The following is a 27,288-nucleotide window of genomic DNA, read 5'->3' on the forward strand; positions in this document are numbered from 1 at the left end:
TTGTAGGAATACACATACAGCTGAGAAAAAGGAAAAGAAACTACGTGAACTGTATTTAAATGTATACATTGTATTGTACTGATAAAAAAAAAGAAAATCTAATTAAAATTAAGTAAAAAAATGGCCTGGCGCAAAAACTGTTTAATTCAGACCAGGACAAAAAGTACATGTATTTACACAGTCTAGAAGTTTGGATAATACTGAATTAATGTTTAGTCATATAATGCATAATGCATAATATCTTCAGTCAGATATTGGAGAAATCAGGATGGAGTTTTTAAATATAAAAAGCACTGATGATAAGCCCGTTTTATGACATATCTGTATGTCATATATGTTATCAAAGTTCACCAGAGTGTAACCATTGTGTAACCAGAGGGCACAACAGTAATAAAAACCAGATTCTTGTTAATAAAGTTACAGCTGTTGAACTGAGTGTAAATGACCACAGCCTCTTTTGGAGTTTAGAGATGCTGTAAAAACCAAAACCAAAAAAAAAAACCCCAAAAAAACATACAGAAAGAGAACATTACAACGAACATTTAGATATATTCAGTTAGATATGAGATTATTTTAAGAGTCAGACATTAATCAATCATGTTTCAGCTGTGAATGAATCACTGATGGACATTTGAGTATGGTGTACTTTCAGGTACAGACGTTAAAGTCTATAGAAACATGGCCGTTGGCTGGTGGTTGTGTAGAGCTCTGGATGTGCATGTCTATGGGAGGGGGTGGGGCACCGGTAGAGCTTTACTTTTAAGCCTGTTCCAAGAAAAAGAATTAACAAAACCCCTTTAAACCTTTAACTACTTTCTATAAGCTAATGGCCAAGCTTCCTCTTAGAGAATATTATATGTTGAAGGCATTTTTAGAAGACATGGATAAAGACATGAAAAAAGCGTAATGTTTATTGGCCTTTATAGAAATTAAAGTGTGTATAATTTGATTATATCTTCTACTGATAATGAACATATATATATATATATATATATATATATATATATATATATATATATATATATATATATATATACTGAATTAACTGATGGATATACAGTATCTTTCTCGTCCATCACTTTCAAACCTCTTCACAAACCGAATGGAATAAAAAAAGCAATGATGTCACGCTGGGAAAAAGGAAAATCCCATGAGGGCGAGAACAGCTGGCAGCACCAGCCAATGAACAACTGGGAGGCAGGAAGGACCAGGGGGGAGGAGCCAGGGGGAGGGGTTGGGGGAGTGGCTGGGGGACAGAGGAAGGGGCTTAGCTGAACAGTCACTCAAGTGTAAATATAGTGACGCCTGAAGGAGGTTCAGTCCACTCATCTGACTGTGATGTGGCATCTCTAAGAAAAGCAGAACACATTATTCTAATGGCTCTATCTTTAGCTACAGAAAAGAAAATACACACAATTGTATCAGAGTTTAAGTATATAGCAGAGAAAATACAGATAAACATAAGGCAAGGAGAAGGACTTCAATGAAGGTTGTTGATATTCTAGGCTTTTTTTTTTTTGGGTTATTGATTGTGACAACATTGTTTTTTTTTATGTGTTTGTTTGTTTGTTTATTCAACGGGGATGTTGTACATTGATTCACATTGCTGTAAATGCACCAGAGTTAGAATAATAGCTATATTTTCATCTGTAGTCCATGAACAGATGTTAAAGTGTCACCCTAAAAAGTAGTACAAGGTTATAAACATACAACTTTTAAAACATAAATTTAAAACACCCAAACACAGACGAATACAATACAAGTTTTGCAATACAAAATTTACAATTAATAACACATAAGACAAAGTAAAAGAATATTAAAGTATGCTTGGTGCTTAGACGTATTAAAAAACACAACAGAGACAGGACTAAAACATTTCTAAAGTTGGTGTGAAAGGATCTTTGTTTATTGTATGATGTATCTAACTGAATATTAAATTTCATTCATTTATTCAAAACTTCTGTAACACAGAAAGGGTTTGGATGTGTTTCTATTCTGTTTTGCTTTCAGTGAGATTGAGGCTAGAGAAGGTGGGCGGAGCTCCTTGTTAGATGCAGCAGTGTGTCAGTTCTGTGTCAGTTCTGTGCTCCGAATTCTGCGCTCTGAACGTTGTCCCAGTGACTGATTTACATAAATGTCAGATTTTACCTACCGGCTCCCTTGGCACCGTGAGCCCCCCCCGCCCCCTTGTTGAAAATCTGCAGGAGCGGGAATCAAACCCGACTCTTCTGTGTTGTGGTCCAAAATGCTACTGTCTGAGCTCAATCTCCACTGTCTTAATGTTTGAACTATTTGCTCTCTGATTGCCTTGGTACTTTTCAGGATATAACAAGTTACCAGTCTAGACCAAGGTTATAATAGTTTTGGATTTTTAATTATAGTTTAGTTTTAATTAGTTTTGACTTTTTTTTCTCTTATTCAGTTAGTTTTAATTAGTTTTTAGAGCAGGTTTGTTAGTTTTTATTAGTTATCGTTTTTTTCTGAATGCTTAGTTTTAGTTTAGTTTAGTTTTAGTATTAGTTTTAGTTATTTCATATATTTTATCTTCCTCATCATCCTATTCAAAGAAATTAGTGAGGCGTGGATATGTGTTACCCTGGACACTTTATTTGGGGGTCGGGTTAGGGCGGCTCATGGACTGAGCAGAGACACAATGTACCGTACAATGTATAAATTCCCTATAGCAGGTTGAGGGGGGGTGCAATCCATACACAACGTCACTTACGTGAAACAATGCAAAGATGTGCAAAGCATGAGAGGAGATGCACAAAGCAGCCAGCAGTTAAAGCAGATAGAAACATATATAAACCAGCTAACCAGCAGTTAAAGCAGATAGGAACATATATAAACCAGCTAACCAGCAGTTAAAGCAGATAGAAACATATATAAACCAGCTAACCAGCAGTTAAAGCAGATAGGAATATATATAAACCAGCTAACCAGCAGTTAAACCAGACAGAAACATATATAAACCACTTATAAACATATATAACCCAGTTCCTCATCAGTAAACCACACCTTAGCAGATCTCTCATCTCTTAATCATCTCCAGTTCCATTATTAGCCAACTTTGCTTCAGTTCAGTTCAGCTAGCTGTAGCTAGTAACATCAAACGTTTTTTAACATTAGAACAGGTTCCATACCTCTGTAATTGGATTAGTTTTCATCCTCCTCTTTTCTCCTCTTCTAAACTGTGCAGTTCAGGGCTTGGAAGGCCTTTTCATGGTGATAAACTCTCCAGTTTTAACCTGGATGCTAGTCCTGTTTGACTCTGTCCTTTAGCTCTGCTCTGTCTCTGTCACTCAAGCGCACACACACGGTACGCCCCAAAAAAAAAAAAAAAAAAACCCGACCCATGTATCACTACAGTAAACCCCAGACAGGACTGTGCTGCTTTGTCCCAGCTTTAGTCTGTATGTTCCAGGTACAGTTAGGACCAGAAGACGACTGGAAACCACCAGTGACCACACATGACAGACTGTGTAGTGTTGTATGGTGTCACCAGCTCAAACTGCTGGAGCGGAATAAATTAATTTCATATCAATCCGACACTGACAAAGACGAAAACGAAGGGAATTGTATCCATAATTTTTATACGTTTTAGTTAGTTTCGTAAACTCACAATACAGTTTCAGTTAGTTATCGTTTTTTTCTTTTAATTAGAGTTTTTATTTATTTCAGTTAACGAAAATGTTATTTCAATTTTAGTTTTCGTCATTTCGTTCGTTTTCGTTAACGATAATAACCTTGGTCTAGACATGATATAACGAGGGCGCTAATTGGCTCTGGTAATAGACAAACCGATATTGCGTGCCACAGTACTTTGTCAGTAGCCACTTCAAAAAAAAAAAATTGTATTGGGACGATTGATAACTAAATTGGAGTTACAGACAAGTAGAGTATTGTATGAGTGAATTTGTTGAGAGTACTTTAGCTTTTCGTAAAATGAGCTTAATTTTCTTTATAAATATTAATAGGTTATACTGCATTTTAACATCAATTCAAGACCATAATAAAGCGCGGTTCATATTGATAACACTGCTGGTATAGGGACATCTGAAACCAAGGCCAGCCACTTTATTCTGGACAATCTGGAGCCTAGATACGTTGGTTTTAGTAGTTGCAGACTGTATAACTCACAGGTGTCAAACATGCGGCCCGGGGGCCAAAACCGGCCCTCCAAAGGGTCCAGTGCGGCCCCTGGAATGAATTTGTGAAATGCAAAAATTACACTGAAGTTATCAACGATCAATGATGTTAAAATCATTTTAGGTCAGTTCAATCTAAAGTGGGTCAGACCAGCAAAATACTATCATAATAACCTATAAATAAAGAAAACCGCAAATTTCTCTCTTTGTTTTTGTGTAAAAAAGGTAAAATTACACAAATATTTACAATTACAGACTAACCTTTTACAAAGAAAATGTAAACAACCTGAAATATCTTAACGAGAATTATGTGAAATTTTAACAACATTCTGCCTTTTACTAAATGTTTTGTGTATTTGTAGATCCACTGTGATCTGTAAGCTGTGATGTACATGTGTAAATGATAAACTACGGCGTAATATTCTTAAAATTGCACTTATTTTTCTTAAGAATTTTCAGGTTGTTCGTATTTGTTCGTGGTATGTTCGAGTACAGTTCGTTGATGTAAACATTTTCATCACGGAATTTGACTTTTTTCACTCAAAAATATAAGAAAAAACTTTGGAGCTGATGTTATTAAAGTTCTTATCTTATTATTTATATTATTTTACTGGTTTGGCCCACTTTAGATCATATTACTCTGTATGTGGCCCCTGAACTAAAATGAGTTTGACACCCCTGGTATAACTGAACAGTATTCTAGGTGAGACAATACTAGAGATCGTAGCACCTCTTTCATAACCGGTGGGGTGATAAAAGAGGCATGTCTTCGCATCGCAGCAATGTCAGTGCCCATTTTCCTGATCACATTGTCTACATGAAAGGACCGTGATAGGCGCTGATCCACTGGGGTGTCTAATAATTTCATTTGGATAACTTGTTCTAATGTAGAGCTGTTCACTCTGAGGGTCAACTTAGGTTTATTCCTCAGGCGCTGTCTACTTCCAATTAACATAGATTTAGTTTTGGAAATGTTTAAGATGTTATTATTCTTGACCCATTTAATAACCTCGTCCAGCTCCTTTTCCAGTACATTGAATAAAATGTAATCACATAAAACATGTTTCATTCTATTTTTATTGAGTTAATCTTACTTTAAGTCGTTCAACCCTGTCTCAATCATTCTGTCTGGTATTTATTAATATTCAGCATTTGGAATATTATTTTTTTGGAGGTCAACAGCCAATATGTTAATTCTAAACACTTTATTAAATGGATTACAGGTAAAATGAAATGAAAAACAGGTTCTGAAGTCCTGACAGGTTTGATGTTAAGTAGCGAAGACAAAATAAAAGCTGTGGATTTTGGACGAAGACTCGGAGACTGGATGTTATGAATGTTTAATGTGCAGGGATGAGTCTGAAACGGACGAAACATGAGGAAACCTGACAGTCACAGCAAGGCTCCGCAAACATTATCACAGGACTAACGCCGTCTCCTCCTCCTCCTCCTCCTCCTCCTCCTCCTCCTCCTCCTCCTCCTTGTGTCCTTACAGTCACTCTCAACAGTCGGAATGGAGTGAATCCAGCTGCAAAAGATGAAGACGGGAAATCAGCAGGGACACTGGAGACCAGGATTCCTGAAGGTGAACTGTTACTGCAGGTCAGTGTGAAGCAAATCCACACAAACCCAATGTACAAGGACACTTCATAGTAAAAACACCAGGATGTTATCTTCAGCACACTTCATTTTCCGTGTTTTTATCATCATCTGATTTTTTGGGTGTATGTCTCAAATGTTTGCTATGAAGGTGGTAGTTTGAGAAGTGACCATATTTGGACAAAAGGGGTGTAACTGAGGGATTGCAAAGGATTGTGAGTGAGCTAATGCTAAATGCTAGCTTACTTATTTAGTAAAATAATAAACTTAATCAAGCAATAAGTGGAATAAAGTGTTGTTGCAGTGTTGTTGGTGTAAATTAATAAGCTTTGTCAGGAAATATTTCTTTAATTAAATAAAAATAGGCTCGGAAAATTTATTTTGCCCAGCACATTTAAGCTTCTGTTCAACCTGAGATCTGATTAAAAATAGAATAAACTTTGAGGAACCTGACGGAGGCACCATGACAACATCCACTGGTTTTTAAACTGCAGTTAAACTGTGGTTTAGTTGTCAGTATGTTGGTTTTTGGAGCCCACAGAGACCATATTTGGACAAAAGAGGTGTGGCTGAGGGATTGTGATTGAACTAATGCTAAATGCTAGCTTAATTATTTGGGAAAACAGTAAACTTAGTCAAGCAATGTCTGGAATAAAGTCATGGTACAGTATTGTTGGTGTAAATTAATGAGCTTTATCAGGAAAAATGTCTTTAATTAATTAAAAGTAAGCTTAGAACATTAATTTCACCCAGCACTGAAAACATTGAAGCTAATATTTAACCTGAGATCTGATTAAAATTTGCATAAGGTTCACAACATTTACTAGAGACAAAATACTCAATGTAAGTCTATAGGAGCTATCGCTTTTTAGAACAGCATCCAGTGGCTATTAGTGGTATTACACTTTACCAAATGAAATAAATGGCTTATTATTTTGGGCTGAGGTCCTGTGCCCATGACTCAAAGACCCTTAAAGCTACAGGAATTTAAATCAGGAAGGAAAACAACCCATAATTCCTTTTGTAGCTCTCAAAAGATGGAATAAATTTTGAGGAACCTGACGGAGGCACCATGACAACATCCACTGGTTTTTAAACTGCAGTTTTAAAGCCAGTGGTCTGTGGTTCAGTTATCAGCATGTTGGTTTTTGGAGCCCAAAGTGACCATATTTGGACAAAAGGGATGTAGCTGAGGGATTGCGAGTGAGCTAATGCTAAATGCTAGCTTATTTATTTGGGAAAACATTAAATGTAATCAAGCAATGTGTGGAATAAAGTCATGTTACAGTGTTGTTGGTGTAAATTAATGAGCTTTGTCTGGAAAAATGTCTTTAATGAATTAAAAACATGCTCAGAAAAGCTTATTATTTTGGGCTGAGGTCCTGTGCCCATGACTCAAATACCTTTATAGCTACAGGAGTGAAAATCAGGAAGGAAAACAACCCATAATTCGTATTGTAGCTCTCAAAAGATGGAATAAACTTTGATTAACCTCATGGAGGCACCATGACAACATCCACTGAAGCCAGTGGTCTGTGATTTAGGAAGAACAATGACAACATCAGTTGGTTTTTAAACTGCAGTTTTAAAGCCAGTGGTCTGTGATTTAGCTGTCAACATGTTGGATTTTGGAGCCCAAAGTGACCATATTTGAACAAAAGTCATAAAACTGTGGCAGCTAATGCTAAATGCTTGCTAACTTTGTAAGGTCTAATTAACAGAGGACCAGAATGAGTCCTAAAAAAACAATAGGGGCTTAGGATTTTTAGATAGAAGTTCAATGGAAGTCTATAGGAGCTGTGGTGTTTTGGAGCAGCGCCTAGTGTCCATCAGCAGTACTGCGACTTTAGGACATGAAAGAACTGGCTTCATTTTGGAGCTGAAGTCTAAAACTCTGCTGGGAGTTGAATAACCATCATTTGTGCAGCTCTTTTGGTCCAAAACACAGATGAAACTGATGCTGCAGCTGTAAAACCTTTTCATCTTCTACAGTGTTCCTGCTGTAGCTGCAGACGCTGACGACTGCACTCATGTGGTTTATGTATCTGGACCGCTGTCATGTGTCTCTTTTTTTCTTCCTGTTAAACTCCCAAAAGCTATTTAGGCCAATGACAGGAACTCAGAGGCTCAGGGCAGCTTACTACTCAATACGTCTGGCACCGTCTGCCATGTCCTGAAACATTAGGACTCAGGGGAACCAGTCTCACACTGCAGGATAAAACTTAACATTTATTATTAATTCACCCAAAGCCGACTAAGTGTCAATCCTCTGGAATTAAAATACGGTGTTTTTAGGATCATTTGTGGCTCAAAAACCAAAAACCATCATAATTTGCATTTGCATAAGTTATTAATCACATTTTCTTGATATATGAAGCACATCCACCATTCACCAACCCAATATTTAAACAGATACTTTAACCAATAACAGATACCAATGTTATCTTCTGTTTGTTTTTATCGTTATTTTCCATTTTGTGCCAGGGAAGCAAAGAAATCTTCATACTTTAATTAATATAACACAGCAGATAAATATCAGCCGCTGCTCTCAGAGAAATTACGTCTTTCTTCTTTTTTTTTTTTTACACTTAGTTTTTATTAGTTATTTATCATTTTGTCATACAGAACATAACAAAAAACAGCTGGCAACAGGTAATAGTCACAGTCTAATAGTAATGATAATTTAGGTTACCGTTATGACATAGCTATCAAGTTACCTAATTAATTACATTTTTAGAGCAGCAGTTTATAAAGCATTTCACATGACTATGAGACAAACCACACATTAATTGTATTTAAAGAAGCTAATCCATTTGACTCACCTTATTTTATAAAGTTTTGCTTGCGGCCTCAGCCTCAAAAATGTTAATCTCTCCATTTTGTGAATTTCGTCAACAATTTTCAACCCGTCCTCCAGCACCACTGGGCCAAGTTGAAGCCATTTATGAGTGATTGTTTTGTTTTGGGTTTTTTTTTGCTGCAGCACCAAAGATTTTTAGAAGGTATTTATCACTTATTGTCAAATCATCTGGAAGATCTCTGAACAATAATGACAAAGTGGGTCGCTGTAATTTAAAACCCAAAATCTGTTCTATTTTTATTCCAACATCTTTCCACAAAGTTGTAATTTTCATACAGGACCAAAATATGTGGGTGTGGTTTGCCTCTGTGTTCCCACAACCCCTCCAGTATTTAAGTTTCTACAAAACTGTTCTTTTGGCGTTATAAAGAACCGTACTAAATTTTTCCAACTAAATTCTCACCAGCAGGCTGAAGAGGAGGGTGAAGTAGCAGATTCAGAGAAATGACATCTTATCTTCTAACATTTGCTTTGTTTTGTTTTATTTTGTTTCTTTGCATATTCGAAATAAATAGATTAATAAATAAATAAATATTGTTGCATCCCTAGAAAAAGTATGTTTATGAGTGGAAGCGGACTTTATGATAACAGGTTGTTGATTATTAAATATTCTAATAACTGATACTCTTAATCACTGTAGTCCATACGGGTGGATGTTAAATGCCACCATCAGAGCCCAGTGATGCTCCTGTAGCTGCAGCCAGGCTCTAAAACCAGAAAAGGAGATGAGTTTACCCCTGTGGTTTGATGATAATGGAAGTCTGCATGTGGTCAGTAGGTGTCTGAGTATCTAGTGGAGATGGTGGATTCAATGCATCAACATCACAATGTGGAACAAAGGACTTCACTGATCTAATTTATGTTCTTAGTGCTTGAATCTGCAGCAATCAAACTGTAGAAACATTATATTGTGCATAGATTTTCCACAGCAATGTAGATACAATCTGAGAACCAATTCAATCAGTGTTCATAGTACATTTTGGTGCCCATTTTTCCTACTAAAAGCTTAAACAAAATCCTGACTCTGCCTGTTTTTATGGAACTAGTACAGAGGTGTCAAAGTCATTGTCTTTCTGGTTCCACATTCAGCCCAGTTTGATCTCAAATGGGTCGAATGAGTAAAATAATAATATAATAATCTACAAATAATGACATCTCAACCTGATAAAATAGAAATTTCTCAAGAAAAATAAGTGCAGTTCTAACAATATTCTGCATCCACTTATCATTTACACATGTGCGTTACATATTGGATCTGCAAAGACACAAAACATTTAATAACAGGCAGAATATTGTTAGAATTGCGTGTCATTTTCTTTAGACATTTCAGGTTATTCATATTTGTTCAGGTTATTCTTATTTTACTGTTAAAAGACAGTTTGTTGATGTAAATATTTTTATAATTTGATAATTTTTTTTGCACTAAAACAGAAAACTTTAGAGTTGTCATTATTCATAGGCATAATGTAATATTTTTTTCATTTGAAACTAAGAAGAACATTTGGACTCATTATTTATAGGTTATTGTGTTATTATTTTACTTGAGATCACAATTGGTCTTTATGTGGAACGTGAACTAACACGAGTTCAACATCCGTCATTGTTAATATCTTCAGTGTAATTTTTGTATTTGGCAAATTCATCCCATGGGCTGGATTGGAACCTTTGGTGGACTGGTTTTGGCCCCCGATCTGCTGGCATATATAATGTTTTTTTTCCAGTTTCATGACAGTCGGTGCAGTAGTTTTTGTATGATCCAAACCTCTTTGAGGAAGTTTATAAACTTTATTAAAATCTAGATGTTTTTCTAGAATCCAGGTCCTTGTTTAAGAAGAGTCCTCCAAAAAGTGGTGAAACCTTGTGGAAACTCTTTGTATTGTTTGTACTGTGCCAGCTGCCACATCTTTTCGGGATCTGCTGGAGTCATTGATTTTCCAGTCCAGTTCCTCCCAATGTGCACCACTCTGGCATTCCAGGAGAGGAAACAGCCTGGCCGCCATACCCCGACCCCGCCATTATTATGATAAACCTATGTTTCCTCAGCTTGGTAGTAATGAGAAATGAAAGCTCATTTGGAGGTGAGTGTTCCACAGGGGGCTCTTCCTCCTCATCCTCTTCCCTGCTGTAAAAGTGGAAACCAACACCAAGAGAAGTGTGAGGTTTATTTATGTTTATTTGTTGTCCTTTAAATCAGACAGCGTTTAATTATAGAGTAGCTGTGAGCTGACATTATCTATTGTTCAGTCTGACAATGGAAGAAATGTGGCAATAATTGGATTTTTTGGGTGTATCTTTAAAAAATATTCATGAAGCTGTTTAGCTTGACTGTTTTTTATGTCATTTCTGTGCTCGGGACTGAATGAAATAATTTCAACCCAGAGGTCAGTGAGTTTTTGACACTGAAACATAAAACACTGTATCATCAGCAAACATGGTTTTCTTCAAAAACATAAAACAAGCTGTTTAGTTTTTGACACTTCTCAAGGACGTATGTCACTCTTCTGCTCAAAACTGAATAAAATAATTTCAGCCAAGATTTTTTAACACTGAAATAGAGTATAATATCATCAGCACCTGTTTTAACGTACTTTTTCACTTTAATGCTCAAGACCAAATTCAATAATTTGAGCCAAGAGGTTATCAAGTTTTTTTTAATGCGAAACATAGGGCATCATATCATCAGTAAATATGTTCATCTTTCCAAAACTCTCTGTAAAGCTGTTTGGTTTTATACCTTTTTCGTGTACTTGAGTCACTTTGAAGCTCACGACTGACTCAAATTATTTCAACTGAGAGGTTTATAAGTGTTGAACACTGAAACATAGAGCATTATATCATTAACAGACATGTTTAGCTTTAAATATGTGTGTGTGTGTGTGTGTGTGTGTGTGTGTGTGTGCGTGCGTGCGTGTGTGTGTGTGTGCGTGCGTGCGTGTGTGTGTGTAAAACATCGGTTAGTTTTACTCATACTTATGTCATTTTTCTGCTCAAAAGTGAACAAAGTAATTTCAGCCAAAAGGTTGATGATTTTGTGACATGTTAATTATTATATCATCAGCAAATGATGTGTTTCAAAAAATAAATAATGCAAATAAACTGTGGTCATTTCAATGTGTTTCTAAAAGGCAAATCTTCATACATGTGCAGATTTCAGCATCTGTTTACTTCAACATTTGGGTGTTTGTTTACTTCGGGGTCTGAAGTGCAGCGTAGCAGATAATTGTGGTGAATCACTGGTGTGTTATCAAAAAGGAAAACATGGCAACTTCCAGTGTTAGTCATGGCCGTGGCAGTGGGTTTGGGAAAAACATGACTGTGCTTTTTTTCTCTGGATGTTTGTGGGTTTGTTTATGTGTGTTTGTGTATGTTTTCAGTGCGTGTGTTGTGGTGTTTGTTTGTGATATGTTGTGGTCATGAACAGAAGGGCACATGTGGTTTATCCAAGTGGAAATATTTGACCAGCTGTTCCACTCGGCACAGACACAATGAGCATGCTCCATTTAACTCCACCATTCCTCTTCATCATGTCGGCTTTTGTTTTACTTCCCAACATAAGAACTGACTCAGGCTTATTATTATTATTATTATTATTATTATTATTATTATTATTATTATTATTATTATTATTATAATAAACTGACTTTTTTTCTCTAAGATTAGTGATGGTATATGTACAGCAACAACTCTGCAAAAGACTTAGTAATGTGTGATTTATGTGACACCAGGAAAACATGGACAGCTGCATGATTAGGGCAAAAATCATGATTGTGCTAATGTTGGTCAGTTGAGATTTATTTATTTATTTATTTATTTGATCAGGGTCCTTTTATTGTATTTATTGTATCAAATGTATAACAACAAACATACAACCTGAACATGAAACTGTTGTATCAAGTTCCTATCCAACTACCCCCACCCCCACTCCACCCACCCACCCAATACTGGGCCTTCATTAAGTTTATATACAGCCAGACATAATATACTTACATACAAAATATATAAACCCCCTTCAAATATGTGTACAGACACACATGTACTATATGTGCACATATACACACATGTGCATACTTGTAAGTTCACATACACATAAATAAATAAATGAATAAATAAATAAATAAATAAATAAATAAATAAATAAATAAATAAATAAATAAATAAATAAATAAATAAGGGGGAAGAAAGAAAATTACAGAATTAAAAATAAATAAATAAATAAAATGCTACACAGATATTGGAGTTCCACAGATATGTTGGTCGCTACCATGCCTTCTACAAAGCTGATAAATGGCTGCCAAGTGGCATAGAACCTTCTGGTGGAACCCCTAATGGTATATCTATTTTTTTCTAGGTGAATGTGATGCATAACCTCTCTGATCCATTGTCCATATGTTGGGGAGGGGGGGGGCATCCTTCCATTTCAACAAGATAAACCTGGCCAATAAACGCCAAAAGGCATAATATTTACACAGCACCAGAGCATCCACTGTTCACAACCAAACAATGACATCAGTGGGGATGGGTTTTCCCACATATTTAGATCAAGATTATGTCATGTATTTATTCACTGACATGCACAGAACATTCCATTTCTCCCCTGACATTGAAAAAGACAGATGTCCTAACGGGTTATTTACATGTTTAATGAAGATGAATATTCCACTAATCATACTGTCCACATGGAGCTACACAAAACACAATTAAATATGTCTGTTTCATATTATTCCACTGGAGCCAGGCGTTCCACTGTGGGAACTCATCCTCCCTCTTTCATTCCTCCAAGAAGTGACATTTTGCTTTTTTAAATTGAATTATGTATTTTCAAACATTTCCCTGTGGTCTCCATAAACTGTAAATGCTCTGCTTGGGTCTGAATTCTTCATTAATTCAACTCCACAGGTCCATCTTCAACACTATTTATGAGTAATGACACCAGAAAGGTGGTTTGGAGCGCTGGCCCTTTAAATGCATATGACCCCTCCCCCTCCAGGTGGTTGACTGTGTGCTCTGTCCCGTTCAAACACTTCAGTTCATTAAAACAACCAACAACTGAACATTTTAGGTAATCGGCTCGAAGTTTGGACATATTTTCAGTTTGGACTACAACCGCTGCTGCTGACAAACAGTTATGTCATACTCTGAGAAATGTTCGTCAGAAGTCTGGACCTTATATGTGCAAATGTCATGACGTAACTACTTATAGACATAACAAATTATGAAGAAATTAAAACAGGTCATAGAAATCCACTCGATTTTTGCCAAAATGAATCTAAAGATAGCTTTGCAGCACCTGGAGGGTTCAAATTCAAACTGTATGAACTATTAGGGTCCAAATACACAAATAAATGAACCACAGACTAATGAAAGTGGGTTTAGAGAAATATGACCCCGTTCAATTTTCAACCCCTTTTCAACTTGTTCTTCTACTTGATCATCAGTATAATGCTAACCATGCTCTTGTGTTCTTTGACCCTCAGGCTCTCAACGGGTTCATCCTGGTCATCACAGCCAGTGGAACCATCTTCTACTCATCTCACACCATCCAGGACTACCTGGGCTTCCATCAGGTACCACCCAGAACCCCCCACCTGTCACAGTTCACTCACCTCCAAACACGTTCATCAAAAATCATTTTAACCCTCTCCTGTCCAGTGTTCATCTGTTCTCCAGCTGTTCTCTTGTATATTCATGGGTTTGGTTGTTTTAGCTCCGTATCAGCCTACACAGTGGACGCTTGTGCATCATCCCATACACTGACACCTACTGGCCTGTCATGGAAGCGCTTTTTATGTTTTGTTTTGTTTTGTTTTTTTGTCATAACCAAGATGGCTGACAGGAAGTCAGAAATGCCGAACATCCCATAATATCTGTAAAACCTTCTATATCACGACACCCCCGAAGGCAGAAAAATACACAGCATCAAGTGACTTCTAAGGATTAATATCATTGGTAAAAATTCCACATATTTATTTTATGGGGGAAGAAATTTGAAATTAATCCCAAATAATTGACTAAATTAGACACCATGCATCAATGGCTGTATTTACACTGTATTTCATACCGTTACTGTAACTTTACTGTTCAGGATAAAACTCATCTGCACCAACATGTTTTAGTGTAAATCAATGGAGAATAGTTATTAGGGTGGAATTAACATTCTTTAAAAAAAAAAAAAGGATTTTTTAAAATTATCTCCATAAAGTGAGTAACAACTAGTATTAAAATATGTTAAAATGTGTGATAAACATCAGATTAACAGCATTAGAAATGTTTTTATTTCATAGTTTTTACAATTCTCTCAGTTTTCTGATGTCGGTTTGTTAAATACATATTTCTTTGCTTAAAAAGTTAGACTCATGATGACATAAATATAATATAATATAAACATATATTTGTAACTGCATGAAAAATAGGTTCATTAAAAAAATCAATTGCATTGTTTTTTTCAGGCCTAAAGAGGAATAAAAACAGTCAGGAAAATAATTTTGATTAAGTTTCTCATAATTCATGTGTGAAAGGGTTAATAGTGTAATTGTAGGTAACACTGTGAGGTGTTATATGTGTGTTTATTTTCCACTCAGGCCTGTTTTGCTGTTGGCTTGTCCTCCAGTTCCAGTGTTTGGTCTTGATGGGCAGCTTGCGTGCAGAATATTTTTGGAGCTGGGTGGGGGTCTGGGTGGGCCCGTAGGTCTGCGCGCTGCATGGTGCAGATTCAGGGGTTTAGACAACAGCAGAAACACCTATTTATAGCCTGGCCTTTAGTAAAAAAACACAGTTCACAGCAGTGGTCTGCAGTGGGACACGGCTCAACACAACACAGTCTGATAAACATGATGCAACGGTGCTTTAGTTTAAGACCGAACAGAAATAAGACATATCCATACAACAGTTTAGATTCAGCAAACACAGACATATAAGCACATCAATGAGAATGAATGATGAGCATCTGTACAACTCTGGGGCCGAAAGGGTTAAGTCTGACGTCAGCTGACAACAGCAGAGACTTTATGTTCATTTATTGAACCACTATTTTGGTTTCAGAAAGTGCTAAACTCATGTAATTAACTCAAATAAAGTGGTTAATTTTCCATAGTCAGTGTTTTTCCTGCAGTGGATTCCAATATTAACTGTTTTAAAGTGGTCCATTTACAACCGTCCATCACTTCCCTACATGTTCATCTGTATGTTGACATAACTCTTTACTTTATTTATTTTGTCCTGAACTTAACAGAACAGAAAAAGGTCGACAAATGAAACACTTCATAAGAACCGTATTCTATAAAGATGCTGCTCTGTGGGACATAATGTTACTCTGCTAACATGCCAACATTATCTAGCACCAAACTTTTTTTTTTTTTTTAATTGTTTTTATTAAGTGCATACCCATCCCAGATAATAGAAAATAAATAAATTGATGAGTATTTAAAAATGGTAAATTAATGGGTGTAAAATTGGTTCATTAAAAAGAAAAATAATAAAAACAAATATATGTGTTTAAAAATAAATAAATAAAACAAAAACTTAAAACACATGAAACAACAGGGTCATTAACAATTATTCACATCTCAGGAAGACTCTCAAAGTACATCAAGAATGTAGCACCAAACTTTATCTCATTAATTTAAGAATTAAACGGAACTCATCGACTTCATCCTCTTCCTCTGCTCTTCATCACATGACAAATAGAACGACAACAGGATGTGTTTTACCGACTCAAAAACAGTAAATGACGCAATGTTTGTTAGTGAATGTAAACATGGTTGAGATTGGTTCAACACAATAACTATGAGGCCTGTTGGACTGGTATTAATGTATTAACGGAAGGAATGAAAATAGACCCCCCCCAAAAAAAAAAAAAAAAAAAGCTGAAAAGAAAAAAAAAGAAATGAAATTTGGCTCCATCCAACCTGCAGATAACACTGGTATATTTTTGTGTGTTTTAGTGTATTTAAGCATGATTTTTATATATTTTAGTACATTTTAGTGTATTTTTGTGTATGTACGTTGCTGTAAAAGTCACTTTTTTTTTTTTTAGATTTTCTCTGTTTTTGATACAGTAACCCTCAACTTTAATCTTTGATGAACATCTATGTAATAAAATACATAAGAAGTGTGAGAACCGTTGGACTGTCATTTATGTGAATGGAAGGTCTGAACTTTGACCAAAAAAACCCTTTGATAAATGTCTTAAAAAGCCAAACCTGCAAATACTGTGGAAACTCATCATGTCATAGAATGTTGATCCAACAAACACAGAAGGAACATTATTCCAACCACGGAGAAATGATTGGATGAAGTATTGTGATGAATATTTTCCTCAGTCTGTTCTGAATAGACTCTTATTCCAGTTATTAATGGAATATTGTAAACCCAGCTGATGAAAGACATGAACCACCTACTTATTATCTGATAGAACTGAGGCTGATTCCATCCTCTTCTGTGTTTTTGGTTTTGTTTTTTTCAGACTGATGTGATGCACCAGAGCGTCTATGAACTGGTCCACACCGAGGACCAGCAGGAGCTCCGCAGGAACCTGCACTGGGCCTTGAATCCTCCTCCTGCTGCTTCATCGTCCATAAACCAGGACTCCCCGAACGGTGAGCATCATCAGCCTTAAAATAGAGGGGGGTGGGGGGGTGAACACAGGCTCAAAACACAAGTAAAAACGAACACAGTGACATATTTGAAAAGACGTATGTTTTTAGGAGGAAGGTTTGGTTCCATTTGGGCGGAGTTTGTCAAAAATTTTAAAATATTCAATGCAAAACAGGCGTGAAATGAGTTAAATTAGCAGATATTTGTGTAATGTGATGTGATTTGCAGAAATGGAGGAATCCTAACTCACCCATTGGACAGAAGTTTATGATTTGACCATTTACTATGCTGGCTTTTTTTCTTTAGCTGGAAGTGACCATATTTGGTCCAAAGGGGCGGAGCAGCCTCAGTTTGAGTTGAGTAAAATAGTAAATTTCATCAAGTATTGAATAACCAGGTCATTTTTCGGTGTTATGAGTGTAAGTGTTAACCACAACTACAGTGACAGGAAAAAATCTGTTATTTTAAGTCATTTTAAGACATATCTATTGAAGGTAGAAGGTTCCAGAGCTCTTGAACCAATAAACCACCTACATTACAAGCTATTTAATTGTTCAAGTGATGCATTGTGTTCATTAATCCTTGTCTAAAAGTGTGGTGTTGGTGTAATTAGTTTAAGTCAGGGGTGTCGAACTCATTTTAGTTAAGGTTCCACATTCGGCCAAATGTGGTCTCAAGTGGATCAGACCAGTAAAATAATAACCTATAAAGAAAAATCACAATTTTTTCCTTTATTTTAGTGTGAAAGTGAAATAATATTATAAAAATGTGAATAACCTGAACAACCATGAACAACCTCAAATATCTTTTTAAAAAATAAGTGCAGTTTCAACAATATTATACAGCTTATTATTAACAGTTTGCAGATCACAATAGATCTATAAATGTAGAAAATATTCATTAACAGGCAGAATATTGTTAAAATTGCCCATATTTTTCTTAAGGCCTTTCAGGTTGGTTGAGATATCTCAACCTTCTTATTATGATGGCATAACATTATGACTCATTGACCCACATATTTATCGTTGTTCTTTAATTTTTGATACTACCCTGTCTGTGCTTGTTGACGTCTCTTGTTTTGTATGTCTTTACTTTTTGTTTTATTATCTGTTTGTTAAAAAATGTAAAACCTGCTAAAAATAAAGTGTAAAAAAAAGACCTTTCAGGTTGTTCTTATTCATTCAGGTTATTCACATTTTATTGCTGAAGGATAGTTTGTAAATTTAAATATTTTTATACATGTGCAAAAATAGATGAATCATAACTCACCCTTTGGCCAGAAGATTGTGATTTGGCCTTGTGTTATGTTGGTTTTTTTCTTTAGCTGGAAGTGACAAAACTTGAGCAAAAGGGGCGGAGCAGCCTGAGTTAATGCAAAACACTCTCTTACTGAGTTGGTAAAATAGTAAACTTCATCAAGTATTGAATAACCAAGTCATATTTCAGTGTTATTACTGTAAGTGTTAACCATAACTACAGTGACAGGAAAAAAAGTTTGAAAAGAAAAGAAAACTCCGCTTCTGTTTGACCTCAGAGCTTATTCACAGTTGACTTGATCATTTATCATCAGGTCCAAATAAAACTGATTGGACTGGAATGACCCCTGGAGGCAAAACTACTGCCTTTGAGAGGGTTTCAGTACAAGTCTATGGGAACCAGGGCTTTTTAGAGCAGCATCTAGTGGCTGTCAGTGGTATTACAACTGTAAGATAATTCTGCTTTTGTTTCATTTTAGAGCTGAAGTCATTGCCCTTTGGTTATAATTTCAATAGTTTTTATTTTTATTCAGTCTTCCTGCTGGTTTTTACTCTGTTTGGTTCCATTAGTGCATAGGTTTTTGTTGTATTTTACTGAATTTTTTTATAGAAGTTTTGTTTTCAGTAAGTTTTTGTGATATGAGTTTAACAGGAATTATGAGGAATGAATGTATATGATGGAATTTCATTTACAAATCCACTCTGTTATTCTTCTACATAATGAGGGATAAATGCAAACACATTTTCATTCAGTTTTATTATTTTCCATTTTAACCCTAGTTTTCATTCATTCACTATAATAACTGTCCTGAACCAGTATTTTCTCAAACCTCAGCTCTACATACATCAATATGAGACGGTGAACTGCACAGTTTGGGCATTAATCTGTAAGACTCAGCTCAGGTCAAGTCATGTGACCTGTAATCTGTGGCTTATGAGGTGAAGTGGTCCCTGATCTGCATTTGGGTTTTAAGATGCTTACGTCGATGTGCTTTGGTTCAGACTCCGAGCCCTGACATAACCGACCCACACCTGCACCCACGACTTCCACCACTCTTACCCTTTCACCATCCAGTAGCATATTAAATACATTTTTCCAGCTAATTAGAATCATAAAGCGTTAATTTAGCTCAAAGTATGAACAGTTTATAGAATGGAAACGTGTGTGAATTTAATTAAAATAATGAAAACTCACCACAAAAAGACCTGCAAACAAAAAATGGAACAAACATGTAGACACCAGCCTAGAATACAATAGAATATACAGGGGTTTTTTTTGTCTTTCGGGTTTATTTTGTTCATATTTTAAGCTAAAATCTTCCATATGTCTCGGTATTTTGCATATTTTCACAAACATTTTATCATTGCATTTAATTCTTCCTCTAGATTTCTGAAATGTTCTGTTCAATAGTGTTTTTCAGTACATTTTCTGATCTTACAGAATAACAAAAAAACCACAAATTAGCATTTCCCTCAGGAACAAAAATGAGGCTTTAAACTGTGGAGATTAATTTGACATTTACTATGATAATAAATTATCAATATGAAAACTTTTCATTGCATTTTCATTTTACTTCCTATGTTTTAATACCAACATCAGTAGTTTTGGTTCACACATTCACTTTGGATTATGGTTCATTTTTAATTTTGCATCATATCATTTATTTTACATCGGATAATTCAAAGTTTCCATCAAGTTTTCATCAAGTTAACAACACGAGGTCCATAGAGCCATGCTTCAAAGGCAGCTCACTCCTTCTAATGTGCTAATGCTAATTGCTAATGCTAATGCTAATGCTAAGTGTATGTGTATTATGGGTAAAACACAGAGGCTAAATTTCTCTACAGGGATAATAAAGCCAGTTAACCTTAAACCTTTTTAACAAAACTATGAATTTTTTTTTTTTTTTTTTTTTTTACACAATGCTTGATGAAGTTTACAGTCATTAAAGTCACAAAGCATTTAGCATGAGCTCTTAGGTGCCTCACACCCCTACAGCGTCATCATTTTGTCCAAATATGGTCACTCTTGGATGTGTGTTATTAAATGTTGTAATTTACATGTGTAAATGAGAAGCCGTGGCATAACATGGTTAAAATTGCAGGAAAATGTGGAGTTATTATTTAAAGGTTATTATATTATTGTCTACTCTGCGCTTGCTTGTTGTATGATGGTCCTGTTAACTGTGAATTATCTTATCTTATTATTATTATTATTTTACTGGTCTGACCCACTTTAGATCGTATTGGTCTGAACTAAAATGAGTTTAACACCTCTGTCATAAACCCAGTACTTCTGTTCATATAGTGTAGTTTGGAAACTGAAAACTAAATGAATCCATTAATCAAGTCTCAATCTTTCTACATGATTGTTTCTACCAGCTCCATTCTAGATGTTTACATGTTTATTCCTCCTGGTCATGTGGAACAAAATGGTATAAAAGTAGTGTTGTAGCTACAGCCATCAGTCAGATGAATAAGTCATAGCACTAGAGCATAGATTGCATTATTTATTTATTTATTTATTCTAGTGGTTTTATCACCACTTTTCCCTGATTTTATTGGAGCCTGTGAGTATTTTATGATGTTTGTCTATGCTGTTTGTAAAATGTGTGTCAAAGCCTCATGGATAAATATAAAGTAATCTGGACCTGGACCTGGACCTGGACCTCTTTCAAGGAGCATTAAGACAATGTACTTACACTAAGAATGAGTGGTTTGTTTTGGCTTCAGGTTGTGTTTACATTGGTTTTGTTAAAGCCAAAGGAGGAAACATGGCTTTGTTGTAGTAGTTTAGAGCGTTCACTGCGGGGGGTCGGAGGATCGAGAGTCTTACACTGGAAAGATTTACAGTTCTGAGCTGTATAAATAAACTTGACCTGACTCGACTTGGACACACACAAAGAAACCATTAACACAGAATCATTAAGGGGAACTGAGGACATTTGATAAAGAAGTGTGTTTATAGGAACAAGGTTCGGTTCAGTTTGAGCAGAGTTTGTCAAAAATGTTACAATAATTAATGCAAAACAGGTGTGAAATAAGTAAAATTATCAGATATTTGTGTAATGTGACTATTTGCAGAAATGGAGGAATCCTAACTCACCCATTGGCCAGATGCTTGGGATTTGGCCTTTTACTATGTTGGCTTTTTTCTTTAGCTGGAAGTGACCATATTTGGTCCAAAGGGGCAGAGCAGCCTGAGTTAATGAGTTGAGTAAAATAGTAAATTTCATCAAGTATTGAATAACCAGGTCATTTTCCGGTGTGATTAGTGTAAGTGATAACCACAACTACAGTGACAGGAAAAAATCTGTTATTTTAAGTCATTTTAAGACATTTTAAGACATGTCCATTGAAGGTAGAAGGTTCCAGAGCTCTTGAACCAATAAACCACCTACATAACAAGCTGTTTAATTGTTCAAGTGATGCATTGTGTTCATTAATCCTTGTCCTAAAGTGTATTTTTGTGTTTTTTAATCACAGACATGGAGCCTGACAGCAGTTCGTCTCTCGTCACCTACAACCCTGAACAGCTTCCACCAGAGAACTCGTCTTTTCTGGAGAGGAGCTTCGTCTGTCGCTTCCGTTGCCTCCTGGACAACTCCTCTGGTTTCCTGGTCAGTATAATGTACAACTACAGAATCACATGCAGGAAAAACTCAAGACTTTAGACCATGGGTGTCAAACATACGGTCCATGGGCCAAAACCGGCCCACCAAAGGGTCTAATTTGGCCCACAGGAGGAATTTGTGAAATACAAAAATTACACTGAAATATTAATGATTAGTGATGTTTAAATCATTTTAGTTTGGGTTCTACATACAAACCTCAAATGGATCAGACCAGTAACATGCTACCATAATAACCTATAAAAAATGATAATTTAAAAATTTTCTCTGTGTTTTAGTGTAAAAAAGTACAATTACATCATGAAAATTTGTACAATTACAAACTATCCTTTCACAAAAATGTGAATAACCTGAACAAATATGAACAACCTGAAATGTCAAGAGAAGTAAGTGTAATTGTACCAATATTCTATCTGTTCCTAAATGTTTTGTGTATTTGTAGATCCAACGTGATCTGTAAGTTGTAATGAACATGTGTAAATGATAAACTGAGGCATAATATTGTTAAAGTTGCACTTATTTTTCTTAATTTCAGGATAGTTTTTTTTAGGATAGTTTGCAGATGTAAATATTTTCATAATGTAATTTACATTTTTTTGTTGTGAAACAGAGAGGAAAGTTTGGCGTTAACATTATATATAGGTTATTATGTTATTATTTACTGGTCCAGCCCACATGAGATCATATTCTTGACACGATACCGTCGCTCCTGTCTTACACTTTAAGATAAAAAAAATATATGCACATATGTTTCACAATGTACATCTAAGAGGACTGCCTAATTCAGGAGTCTAATGAAATGAGATACTACATTTCCAATTGGTGAATGATTAAACCATAATGAAGTAGAGATAATTACATCATCCAAAACCTCAGCGCAGCTCAGGAACTCATCATCATCTGATAAATTGAAGTCATTATAGTTATCAAAAATTTGAGAAAAATTAGAGAGAGAAAAATCTAAGACAAACTGATAAACTTAGGCTTAATATTGTTAAAATGTAATTTATTTTTCTGAAGAAATTTCATGTTGTTCATGGTATTCACATTTTTTAAAGGATAGTTTGTAGTTGTAAACATTTTCATGATGTAATTTAACTTTGTTTTGCTCTGAAATGTAGACAAATGTTTGGAGTTGTCATTATTTATCAGTTATTTTATTATTATTTTACTGTTCTAACGCATGATAGATCGTATTGGGCTAAACGTGGAACCTGAATTAAATGAGTTTGACATTCATGGATTAGATTTAATACACCTTGCTGGACATAATGACACGACTGAATGACGACTTCAACAAGATTAGACAGTGGGGTCAGCGATGGGTCAGGATGAAGATTAGGAAAATTAAATCCTTTATTAAATCCGTTAATACAGTCCCATATGATACCTCTACACCGTATGTTCAACTACTGGTCAGATTCATTTCAAATTTTTTATGTATCTTCCTTGGGACAATGTTTACAAAGTTTGATCACAATTTTGAGAAATTTTAATTTTTGAATATTTGATGAATTTTTGAAATATTAAACACATGCCTTTACTTAGAATGGTTCATGTTTTGATGGTTTATAACATGTAAATGGTTACAAATATCAGTATAGATCACTGATAAGAAGTCATACATGGACTTTGATTTGGGTCCGTGACCTTTGACCCTGAGTGACCTTGAAGGGTCAAACTCCAGGTCACCAATGTCTAGATTTCAACATTCTTCTTAACAACTACCAGTCGGATTCATTTCAAATTTTATATGTATCTTCTTTGGGACAGTCTCTACAAAGTTTGTTCACAGTTTTGAGAAACTGTGATTTTTGAATTTTGATGAATTTTTGAATTATTAAACATATGCCTTTTTTTATTCAAAGTGTTTTTATTATATACTGAGTCATCCAGAAAAGCATAATATAGTCATTGTTTTTGGGGGTTTTTATACCCAAACCCATGAACATCCCCACCCTGTTGCACCATAAAAAAGATGATAATTAACAATAATAATAAATAAAAAAATAAAAAAAAGGAAACACATACTTTTACTTATATTGGTGCATATTTTGATGGTTTATCACATGTAAATGGTTACAGATATCAATCTAGTTCCTATTGATCACTGATAGAAGTCATATAAGGACTTTGAATTAGTTGAGTTCTCCTCCAGTGAAAGTACCACCCACTTCTATTGTTAGATTGATCTGCATCCAGACCACAGGACTGGAACATAGAGACAGAACCTGACAACTTCACACATTCAACTGGGAATTGATTCAGATGAACATGACGCTGACAAACAGGGACATTAGAAATATTTTATGACACGCAGAAGGTAAAATGTTTCCCTTAAAGTGCAGGTTTAATCTCCTATTTGTCGATTTTCACATCTCCACCAGGCTTTGAACCTTCAGGGTCGGCTGAAGTTTCTTCACGGCCAAAACCACCGGGAAGAAAACGGAGGGAAGACGCCGCTACAGCTGGCTCTGTTCGCCATCGCCACGCCTCTGCAGCCTCCGTCCATCCTGGAGATCAGGACCAAGAACATGATTTTCAGAACCAAACACAAGCTGGACTTCACCCCCATGGCCTGTGACGCAAAGTAAGATAAGATTTTTATTACTTTTAACAGTGTTTTAGCGAGGTTTCAGTGGTGAATTATTGTAAATAATTATATATAATAGTGATAGTGCTGCTTTGGAGTGTTCTACTAGTGTGTTTCGCCTTGTTTTTGTTGAATTTTTCTGGGGTTATTTCACTGTTTTTATCTGTTTTTTTCCAGTTTGTATAGTTCATTGATAGTTGTATTGTAGTTGTAAATATTATATAAATGTATGTATATACATATATGTATGTAAATCTATATGCAGATCTGTCTAAGGCAGAAAGAGATGCAGTGTCTGTATTTGAATCAGCTGATGGATGATTTCGTCAGTGAAATGAGTGGCTCTGTCTACAACTAGACAGGAAGTGAACACAGACTATCACACAGGATCAAAATAATGAGAAAGAACTAAAAATAAGAAGAAGAACATGGACACAGACTGATCTAGACAAACTAAAATGTTATAGCACATGGAAAATAGTTGAAAGTTTATTTCTGGAAAAAAAAAAAAAAAAAACATTTACAGCTATTTGTCATAATAAATATAAAAAAAAAAATCAAGTCAGTTTTTTTTTTTTTTTTTTTTACTATAACACACTATTTTAAGCAGTTATTACATATAATAATGATAATTAATGGCCAGATATTCAAAGTGAGGTTGTTCCTGAAAAAGTGTGCAAAAGAGTTGACAAAAAATACTTCTCCTCACACTTTTATTGCAAAAACAACATAAATAAATCTACACCTGTTCTAATGGTCATACTTACAGGGTTATCCTCATGTACTTCACTGTGTCTGAGCTAAAACTTCTTCTTCTCTGTTTTTTTCCTGCAGAGGAAAGATCGTCCTGGGTTACACCGAGGCTGAGCTCCGGGTACGAGGATCCGGGTACCAGTTTATCCACGCTGCAGACATGTTGTACTGTGCAGAAAACCACGTCAGAAGTAAGTTTATCACAGGAAATGATCTGAGTCTCTGGTCCTTGTGGATGGGTTTTTCATAACAGAACAGGGTTTCCTTTAACAGCGTGGAGCCACTGACAGATGTTACCACCACAACATTATGTGAACATTACATGTCTGCAGATCCATGGTCCATATTTTGATGGTTTATTACATAGAAATGATTGGAGATATCAGTCTAGTTCCTACTGATCACTGATAGAAGTCATCTATGGACTTTAATTGAATTAGCTCAGTTTTCCTCCAGTGGAAGTACCACCCACTTCTATTGGGAGATTGATCTGCATCCAGACCACAGGACTCACCACTGGTCAGTTACATTACCATTGGTCCTATATTTTACATTATTATTAGAAATGCAGATAAACCGATGCTGCTATTTTCATGGAGGTTCTGTGAAGTGAGTGGGTACGGGTGGTCTAACGTGGTCAGAGAGTTCAGACTGCTTTCATAAGTAATCCCACTGGATTACGAAGCAGATTGAGCAAAGCTGCCGAGCTGCCAGAGGAAAGGATCGAACCTACAAATCCAGAGCATGAGCAAAGCTTCAGAGATGATCCAAACAGCAGGACCAACACATGGACTCAGTGGGTCTATTGTGGACCACTCTCACCTGTGAGGACGCAAGGCCTGATGGGACAATGACCACATACTGAATACATTTATTATCATTTAACCCAAATTCATTAAACCATAAGAATTACCACCAAGCAGTTCAGTTACTCTTACAGACATCACATCGCATTAATGAATTCTTGTTTTAATATGAAGGAAAAAATTGGTTTATTGTGAATTTTTAATATTTACATATCATTCTATAAGATTTAAAATTAGTTTTTGGTCACTTTTTGTCAATTTTTGCCATTTTTAAAAATATTTTTGTCAAGTGATACTAAATACGTAACATGTTTTTTTTTTTGTTCTAAACATAGTTTTATGTCTCAGCTGTAATGAAATGCATCAGTGTTTGTGATAACATGCATAAAATCTGACAAATACAGTCCTGTGCAAAGGTTTTACTCCACTTTTATCTTTGTTTTTAGTTTTCTTTTCTTTTTTTTAGGGTTGAAATGATTATACCTATTCTTCAAAAAGTCTGGTAAAATGGAGTTTCTCACCTTATCAGTGGTAACACATATGTCCAGTTCATATATTCAGAAGGTTCATATTCAAGTCTTAGCAGCGGTTAGATGAACGGTTAGCATTTGGGAGACTAAAACATCCACATATGGCTTTCAAAACAGGAAAGTGAAAAAAAACTCCCTAAACACAGTGTTTTTACTGCAGTTTTTCGTTTCTGGTAAATGTGTTTATTGTCAAACTAAGTGTAACATCATAACATTAAATGAACCATATGAATGTTGACGTCCTGAATCAGATGGTGTTCAACACCTGATGGTGACCGAAACTACAGAGGAATCAGAGTCAGTTTTATTCTTTGTCCCAAACGAGCAGTTTGTTTGCAGCAGGACCACACACACACTACACAACAAAGGCACAACAATACTTACCAACAGGCAGATCTGCACAAAAAGCATACTAAATAGGTCAGTTGTAATAAATATACATATTGGCAGTGCCCTAAAAACAAAAAACTAAGTCATTTAAAATCAAGGTGCAGTTACAATAAATATAAGATGGAAAGA

At 35.5% G+C, this 27,288-nt stretch overlaps 1 protein-coding gene across 1 annotated transcript in view; it reads left to right on the plus strand.

Moving 5' to 3' along the window:
• LOC115412156 (aryl hydrocarbon receptor-like) overlaps window positions 1-27,288 on the plus strand; it is a 64,979-nt gene that overhangs the window by 30,467 nt on the left and 7,224 nt on the right. The window contains exons 3-8 of the mRNA XM_030124485.1: window positions 5,644-5,750; window positions 14,082-14,171; window positions 17,069-17,201; window positions 21,942-22,075; window positions 24,475-24,677; window positions 25,515-25,624. Of these exons, the coding sequence (XP_029980345.1) occupies window positions 5,644-5,750; window positions 14,082-14,171; window positions 17,069-17,201; window positions 21,942-22,075; window positions 24,475-24,677; window positions 25,515-25,624 (777 nt within the window). The remainder of the gene's footprint in view (window positions 1-5,643; window positions 5,751-14,081; window positions 14,172-17,068; window positions 17,202-21,941; window positions 22,076-24,474; window positions 24,678-25,514; window positions 25,625-27,288) is intronic.

This window comes from Sphaeramia orbicularis, chromosome 21 (assembly GCF_902148855.1).
Source record: "Sphaeramia orbicularis chromosome 21, fSphaOr1.1, whole genome shotgun sequence".
NCBI classification, from domain to species: Eukaryota; Metazoa; Chordata; class Actinopteri; order Kurtiformes; family Apogonidae; genus Sphaeramia; species Sphaeramia orbicularis.